This window comes from Haplochromis burtoni, unplaced genomic scaffold (genome assembly GCF_018398535.1).
Source record: "Haplochromis burtoni strain Fernald_Lab_line unplaced genomic scaffold, NCSU_Asbu1 Contig_346, whole genome shotgun sequence".
NCBI classification, from domain to species: domain Eukaryota; kingdom Metazoa; phylum Chordata; class Actinopteri; order Cichliformes; family Cichlidae; genus Haplochromis; species Haplochromis burtoni.
The window spans coordinates 512,231-521,287 of record NW_024582707.1 but is presented as its reverse complement, the minus strand read 5'-3'; the positions used below and the strand labels follow the sequence as shown (position 1 = coordinate 521,287).

General features: G+C 38.6%; 1 protein-coding gene across 1 annotated transcript in view; it reads left to right on the top strand.

Annotated features, from left to right (window-relative positions):
- The first annotated feature begins 3,220 nt into the window (after positions 1–3,220).
- The window catches only part of ctsc (cathepsin C), an 8,712-nt gene continuing 2,875 nt past the window's right edge, over positions 3,221–9,057 (top strand). Inside the window, exons 1-5 of the mRNA XM_005942794.3 lie at positions 3,221–3,572; positions 3,920–4,065; positions 4,844–4,998; positions 6,442–6,597; positions 7,584–7,702. Coding sequence (XP_005942856.1) covers positions 3,413–3,572; positions 3,920–4,065; positions 4,844–4,998; positions 6,442–6,597; positions 7,584–7,702 — 736 coding nt within the window. The 5' untranslated portion in view covers positions 3,221–3,412. The remainder of the gene's footprint in view (positions 3,573–3,919; positions 4,066–4,843; positions 4,999–6,441; positions 6,598–7,583; positions 7,703–9,057) is intronic.

Sequence of the window (9,057 nt, the reverse complement as noted above, 5' to 3'; positions counted from 1 at the left end):
TAAGCTTCTGCTAGACGCTATTAGACACAATATAAATAGTAAAACCCTCTTAGCTGATCAAATTATCATCAAGCTCCCATCAAGTGGAACTAAAACAGCGGTAACACAAGCAACATTAGTAGCCTAATAGCGTTCAAACAACATGTTAATATATAAATTAGGGAAACTCTATTTAGATGTCAAGGTACTTAACAGCTTCAGAAATGACTTAACCATTCTCAACTGAGAACTGGAGCAAACATTACATTTCAGAGTGTATATTTGCATAAATTTAGTATCAACTTTTACAGTAAATTTAAAAAAAAAGTAGGTCTGTGAGAAACAGTGCAGGGAATGTGATGAAAGGTTTAGCTCGACGCATGCATAGGCTCACGCATGCTGCATACCTGTTAATACACACACACTTGCATGTGAGGCAGATTTCAAATAAACTAAATTATTGTTTATTAACTCTATTTTTTATGATATTCTGTAGTCAAAAAGAAAATCAGGAAATACACTGGAATTTTTTTTTTTAAATGAACACACACAAGCACGAAGCATGTAGAGCAGCAGCCAGGGGACGGGAGACTGAGAGCAACATACAGAGACCGTGAAGGCATGGCAAAAGAAGAAAAAACATGATCGAGGGAGCGAGGAAACCAAGCGAGCAGAGAACAAATTTGTGGGTGCCAATAAAGCAGAATTCTAAGTCACTTGAGTTTTAATTTCCTGCCAGGGGAAGCGAGAACAATATCAAGATTGAAACACGACTTTCAATGAGTCACTCTCAGAGGCAGCTCAGTGGGATCAGGCTGTTAACATTCGAAACATCATCCCTCCGTCTCTCTTCTTCCTGCTCCTCCATTTGCGTTATTGCATAGGCGCACATGCACACAAACACACTGGTATGCACCATCGCACATGGGCCCATAAATGTGATAGCGTACACATGAGCCCTCAGTAACGCGCACAAACACACTCACACACAAACACAGTGCAATGGCACTAATGAGAGTGCATGACTAATACCTCTTCAGTCCTTTCTTCAGATGAGTGCTTATTATGGTCTGTCAAGGAGATGAATCAGTTTATGTCACGGTTACTATGGTGATCAAAGCCTCCAGCACTTCCCTTAAGTGCCTGCTAGCTAAAATAAGCTATTTTAACCCCTTTAACTACAGGCCTATCAGTGTACAGTGACACCCACACACAAACATATAAATAGGCGAGCTGACTCTCTGACCTCTCTGGAGACAAGTGAAAACCCCCCTGAGGGACTGTTTGAAACACACAACAGGCAAACAAGAACTAAAAAAAACGACTCAAATTAAGGCAAAAATAAAAGATAAACATGATTTTATGACATAAATTAACCAAAAAAGGGTGACTTTCTGGAGCAATGCATTTTTTATTAGGATCACCTCAGAGATCAAACTGTCATTAGATGTTTTTAAACCTTACCAACTTTACTGCGAGTATGTGCAGCCATAAAATGTAAATGCGTTGAGCAGACTTGACAATCCTATAAAATGTACCCAATCTGCATTTTTAATGGCAGGCACTTTTTTCAGAATCACAATGTGGTTAACTCATTCTCTAACAGCACTTCTGAGATAACAGATAATAACTAGTTTTATCAGTGCTTTCTGCTCATTTTATGTTTTGCTAGGCCTTTATTTAGTTCTTTGAGTTCCTCACTTTCTGGGATTCACAGATTGGATCTCGCTGTAGCTTTCAGAGTTATTATATTTTTTTTTATAAACTTTCTTTCTTGTATTTGTTGACAGGTGTTTGTGTTTAGGTTAAGATTGGTCTCCTCTGCTTATTTAATGTTTTACTTTGTGAGTTTGTTTTCAGTTGTATCTTCTTTCAGATTTACTTCCCATTGGTCTAGCTTTGATTCCCTTACTATGTTCACTTGTTGTTTATTGTGTCAACTGTGTCTTGTTTAGCTGTTTGTTCAGTCCCTCCACCAGTGTGTATAAACAGTCCTGTCAATCCCTTTGTTCGGTGCTGTATATCCAAAGCTATGCCTTCTCTGTATTTTTGGTTTCATGCTCCTTGTGCATTTTAGAGTCTCTGTCTTTTTGTTTATGTGTGCTCACATGAATTCAAAGAGTTTGGACTTTGTGTTTATGCCAGATAATCAGCAATAAAAGCATGTACCTCTTCCTTTTGTATCATAAAAGCAAAGGGTCACAGATGAGTTATATTATATGGCAGAAAAGACCATTTTTTGTGTTCCATTACAATAAATATTTTTTTTAAACAACTCTTTTTGGGGGAGGTGAAGGGTTAATCAGTAATGTTTATGATTAAATCACCAGAAAGATGCATCAACTACTGTTTTTTTCTGCCTAATTAAAAAAACAAATGCAATAAACAAAACACAAATCAGGTTCTAACACAGAACGCGTCCTAAAATAATAATAATATATAATTATTATATTATAATATATAATTTATAATCCTTATCTTTATAATCTCTTCTGCTATTTGCACATTCTTTACTGTAATTTCCTAAGTTAATTTGTAAATTTTTGTAGTAAATTGTAAATTGTAAATATTGTAAAACTTTTCTTCTGTCATTTAATGGTCGGGCATTGTACAGCTACAAGCATTTCACCCCCATGTCATACTGTGTATGGTTGTGTGTGTGTGACAAATAAAATTTGAATTTGAATTTGAATTTGAATTTGAAAACTGTGATATTATTTCTTGTCAGTGTTAAAGACTTAAGTAGTTTAAATATTTTTACCATGCTTTTATTTTATTACTTATCTTTTTAGCATATTTCTAATATTCAAGTAGCAATGTTATGAAAGCACAATTTTTAGCAACAAAAATAACTGTGTACTCACGTGGTTTTCCCCGCTAGTCTTGCCAATGTCCACTGCGCATGCTCTTAGTTAGGTCATATGACAAGGAAATCGAAACTAAAGAAGTAGACTATGAAGCAAAGATCAGTTGAGCGCAAGAGATTCACATGCCATCAGTTCCTTGTTTGTTAGACTAATTACGCTGTATTAAAGTCTCGATAAGCTACTCACAGCGTAATTACATCTTGCATGCGTGTTGGTCACATTGATAGAAGACGAGCTTGTGTTTCTGGAATGTGTCATATGTTAGCATTGATCTAAAAATAAGAACAAACTAACATGTTTGTTTAACTTTAGCCGATTGGCTGTAGTGCTAGCTAAATACGCGCATGCGTATTGTGCTGATAGCAGAGAGCTATCTTGACACGACAAGTTATAAATCTGCGTCTGTGCAGAAGTTTCAGTGTGGATAGGTAGCTGTTTGGGGACTGGTTCGCAGACAAGTCGAAGTGGGACAGTTTGCAGTTAGTCAGGGTAAACTTTTATCTTTTTAAGAGCTCTAACTGCGTAGGTTTTATTTTTGTGGCCCGGTAAGCTAGCTGTGTTTGAAGATGAGGTTGAGTGGAGTGCTCGTGTGTTTGTTCCTGCTTTGTGTTGAGAGATGCTGGAGTGACACACCAGCAAACTGCACCTACGAAGACCTGGTGGGAACATGGGTGTTCAAGGTGTCCAAAGGAGGGCACGACAAGACGGTGAACTGTTCCGCTGAAGGTAAAAAACAAACAAAAAAAGCACACCATATCTAAAAAACAAACAAACAAACGGTCACACAATATGGGGGTCACATGAGGAGGAAATAAAATGGTTAGCTTTTTGGAAATCATGTGACAGTCTTATGATAAGACATGTGTTAAGTTCAAGGAAGTTGTACTTTGGTTAAATTGTATTTTTAAAACTTGCAGTCTTGCACAAGTAAAACATACATTAAAGAAAGTAGTAAAAATGTTCCAACAAAAATTTGCCTTAACTTTGTTGTAAAGAGTTGATGAAGTCAATCTAAAGGTCGACTTTGTTCAGGGGATTTTTGCTGCCTTTCATTGTGTGCCGTTCCTCTACAGCTGTAGGTGAGAGCACTGTGACTGTGACTCTGCAGAAACTGTCTGTGGCCACAGATGAGCTGGGGCACACAGGCTTCTTCACCATCATCTACAATCAAGGCTTTGAAGTGGTCATTAATGGGTACAAATGGTTCGCCTTCTTCAAGGTAAAAGATGGCTGCGACTAATTTGTGGATTTGAGTGATGTCTTAAATGTCATGCCATGTTAGAGCTGCACATGCAATCTCCCAGCTTGCTGAGTTTTCCAACCATTATTGAAGTCGTGCTGTTCTTTTCTGAAGCCAGAGTGATAAAAGACTTGATATGTCAAAGTTTGACTCATCATTTAAAGCAATTAGAACTTGAGCTGTAAATGAATTTCAATCTTCGGTTAACCTTTTTCTAAATATCTAAGAGTTCACTCTGTCTCAATTTCCTCTTTCTTTATCTCATTTAATCTTTGAATTTCGTGTTATTTAAAAGCAGCAGCAGGTTCAGACTTCAGAATCGTGTGTGTGTGTGTGTGTGTTTGTTTGTGTTATCAGTTTCATGACAGTGAGCTCAGGGATGTGTGGTGTGGTGATGTGTGTGTTACCGGGTTCAGACTTCAGGTGTGTGTGTGTGTGTGTGTGTTATCAGTTTCATGACAGTGAGCTCAGGGATGTGTGGTCCACTTCGCTAATGACCATTATCTGGTTCTTGATTTTTATTCAGTGTAATTAAACAATCCACCGGTAATTTAATTTAAACACTCTTGTACTGTATTTTCAAACTTTAACATCAAGGGTTACCTGAATACTTAGTTAAACTAGTATAACTCATATTTAATTATCTGATTTTAATTCAGTTGCTTTTAAAAAGGTTCTTTATATTGGAATAAAATGATTTGACTGAATTGTTCACATGATGTCCAGCTTTAATCTGCGTGTCTCTTCAAATTTTCAGTACAGTCAAGAAGGTCCTAAGGTGACCAGCTACTGTGACCAGACCCTACCAGGGTGGGTCCATGATGTCCTGGGGCGTAACTGGGCATGCTTTGTTGGAAAGAGGGTAAATCCAGTACCACCCCGAACAGAATACAAGCCAGTCTTCGGCAGCAGGTACATAACTATACAAACCTTTTTTGTTGTTGTTGTTTTTTCTGTCACAAGATCTTTAAGATGATTGGGTATAAAAAGAAGTTGTCTGAGAGGCTGAAAGAAAAATTGGTGTGCAAATGGTTCAAAGTTTTAAGAGTGAAATTGCTAATAAATTGGATATGTCATCATCTTTGGTGAGTAACAACAAACCATTCTCAGAGTTGTAAGTAACCTTTGTATGGCAGAGACATGATTTAAAAACCAGTACAGCTATTTTGACCCGGCATTGAAAATGGACTCCACTCTGCGTTGTAAAATCACTCCCTAAAGCTGCTGTTAGTAAAAAGAGTTTGTCACTGAAAACTCTGTCAACCAAAGAAGTCCAAACCTAAACAAGATATAAACATGCAACTTCCTTCCTGAAAACCCTGCACAACTGTGCAGACACCAATAATTTTGAAAAATTTTTACCCTGAAGGGTGAAAATTAACCGACCTACATTTAATATTTATCACCCATTGGAAATTCAATTCAGTTTAGTGCAAATAAGCAGGTATTATTTAAAACTACAATTTTACTATTGTAATATTTTCAAATATAACATAGTGGAAAAATCATTCGGAAATTATTGCCTTTTTTTCCCCTCACAGCCAGGATCCTTATGATCATGTCTTTTTACTTAGTAGTAGTTATCTGTGGGTAACAGGTTCTTCTATTGTGAAGTGAGTGATTTGAAACTTAATCGATCGTTTCCCACACTTATCACTGCCTTTCTCTAGTATGTGGAAGTGCTGGGTTTTTTTTTGTTTTGTTTTGTTTCTTTCTTTTTTTGAGAGTTGTGTAACCAACCAACACAACAAGTCTTTATTTTGCAACTTGGCTGAAGTGGCATAAAAAGACCACACTGATTGACTGCATCATTGAAAAAAACAAATTGATTCAGGTTATGAATTAGTAAAGATGCATATTTGGTTGAAATGTTATTGAGCAACAACATCCCATAGAGTATTAAAATAAATAAAAAAAACATCAGATCAACATTGTAAACTTCTATTTATAAAATGTGGTTGAATTCCACAGAACATGGACACAAACATGCGCAACGTTGCATAAACTAGTTTCCCTTCCTTTTTGTCAATTGCCTCCTTATTTAACAATTTAGTGTTGAGGCGGTCAGAAAAAGGGGAACAGTGACTGTAACAGCTGTCTGTCTCCCCCTTCACTATACTGCTTCTGCTTCAGTAAAATTAGATAATTAGATGGTTTTTCAGCATTAATTACCAGGTGCGAGCATTTAAAATAAATAAATAAAATCTGTACATTTTAACCAACTTTCTATCATATTGTGATTTTACTCAGATCTGTTTTAGTCAGTTTCTCTCTCTGTTTGGGGCTGAGGAGTCCCCTTGAAATCTTTTATATTTGTACCTAATTAATTGTAATGTACTTTTATTATTTCTCCAGACTGCCACAGAAGCTCTACAAACACAGCATGGACTTTATTGATGTGATCAACTCTGTTCAGAAATCCTGGAAGGCTGCTCCCTACCCAGAGCACGAAATGTACACTTTACAGGAGCTGCAATACAGAGCAGGCGGGCCTGCCTCTCGTATCCCTGTGTGAGTATTTACTTGCACTTCCCGTTGTGTACTCCGGGGTCCGGACATAGGAGACAAAAGATGTACATATAGGTAATATGTTTGCAATATTAGGAGCTAGTCTGTTGATTTTTTTGGGAGGTGTTTTCAAAAGGGGGAAAAAAAGGTTAGTACACATTTGTGTTTTGTGTCTGGTTAAGCCATGACTGCTTGTCTTTTGTCCCGTCTTCCTCCCATCACTCCCAACCAGTCGTGGCAGAGCAAAAACTCCCTTCCTGTAAAAGGGAGTTTTTGCTCCCCACTATCACCAAGTGCTCGGTCAAAGGGTGTTGTTTGATTGTTGGAGTTTTCTCTCTGGTATTTTGGGGGTTTTAACATGTAAAATATAAAGCTCCTTGAAGTCACTCCTGTTTTGATTTGGTGCTATAGAAAAACACTCAACCGGATTTACGTGTGGACAGTCCCCGCACCCTTATCTAGAAAGGTCAGCACTACTAAACTAAGGCTGTTCAGTGTGTCATTGTGGCAGTCCTCCATAGCATTCAGCAACCCATCCTGGGAGTTTCCACCCCTGCAGTCGTTTGGACTCCAACACACCAGCTGAATTTATTGTCATGATTTAATAAGTCAGTAAAGACTTTTCTCCTGCAGGCAAACTTTACAAGAACCGTCATAAATAGTATATAATTCTCTACCACAGAGGGAGGATGTCCTGCCACAATGACGAATTGAGTTCATCAGTAGTATATTTCCTCACACTATTTTTTTTGGTCTAGTAGCAAGTTGAGTTATTTTAGCAGTTTAGTTCTAATCTTTCCTCTTTATTTTGGACTGTCTCCTCCTCTAAGTGGATTTCAGCAAATTGTGGTACAAATATCACTTGGACTAACAGATCCATCTTACTTAATGTGGATTTACACACATTACATTTCCATAGTTATGGTTTTGTATAGGACTGCTTTTCAGTGCAAATGTGTTAAGTAAAATTACCCCCTTTTACATTTTAGGCGCGCTCGTCCTGCACCTGTGAAAGCTGACGTAGCTAAGATTGCATCAGCTCTACCTGAGCAATGGGACTGGAGGAATGTTGACGGGGTTAACTTTGTTAGCCCTGTGAGAAACCAAGGTACGCAATATAATAAATTTAATACAAAGTTCACTCAATACGATATAGAAAAGTTAAAGGGTCAGATTCAGACAAAGCCATACCTTTCCTTTTGAGCAGCTGTCACCAAGTCAGGCACTGAACAACTGCTCACCAGCTACCCTGCTTCCCTCTTTGCAAGCCAGGGTGTCCTTTCTGCTTTCCTCCCGTGTTTCTGCACAGCCTAGTGTGTGAGTGGAGAGATTATGCATGCTTAGTACTTTAAGTGTCTAAGAGGGCCTCTGTAGGATGGGGTTTAAGGAGCTGGAGAGGGTTGAAGTGTTTCAGTCAAAGCGCACTCAGCCACTGTGCAGAGTTGCAGAGCTTTTTCTGCTTCAGTGTTATAAGTCAGGTGGATTCTTAAGGTTCCATTTCAGTTCACAAAAATTGGCAGGCTTGAAAGTAAATTGGTGTGGGTGGTCTGGCAGAGGGTGCAATGCAAGGAAAGTGCCCATACACTCAATCAGAGCCCCCATTACTTTGAAATGCAATGTTTTAGTGTATTGTCGTCACCCCGATGGGCGAGCAGGTGACATGGACACCCAAGTTTGTGAATGTGAGAACTCAAGAACTAAAAGACATAGGACTTTCAAATTTATAACATAGGTGTATCTACTAAATATCTCAGATGAGTTTGAATCTCAGTGACCTCGACCTCAAGGTGAAGGTCAGAGGTCAAGTTTTCTGAAAATCTTGTGAATGCAATAACTTTAGTACAAGGTGACAATGGATTCATACAAAGATGTATACAATGGGTGCATCTAGCTGGAGGCTGAGTGCTACCTCCGGCCGCTGACGGTATTTTTAAAATTTATTATACAAAGTCAGTATTTTATAAGGTGCCTGATTTATCACTGGGAATTTACCAGAAGTAGACATTAGTTGGTTGAAAAATTGCATATAAATGTTAGCAGTCTTCCATCTGTGGGTACAGTTAATGGTGTTGTAGAGGAACATGGTAAATGGCCTGCATTTGTATAGCGCTTTAGTCCCCAAGGACCCCAAAGCGCTTTACACTACATTCAGTCATTCACCCATTCTCACACAGATTCACACACTGGTGATAGCAAGCTACATTTTAGCCACTGACAGAGGCGAGGCTGCCGGACACTGGCGCCACCAGGCCCTCTGACCACCACCAGTAGGCAAACATGGGGTTAGTATCTTGCCCAAGGAAACAACGACCGAGACTGTCCAAGCCGGGGCTCGAACCGGCAACCTTCCGATTACAAGGTGAACTCCCAACTCTTGAGCCACGATCGCCCCCAATAAGAAGATGATTACTGAACTCTGGACTCTGAGCTACTATTACCTAGTGTTGCTCACTTTATCATGCT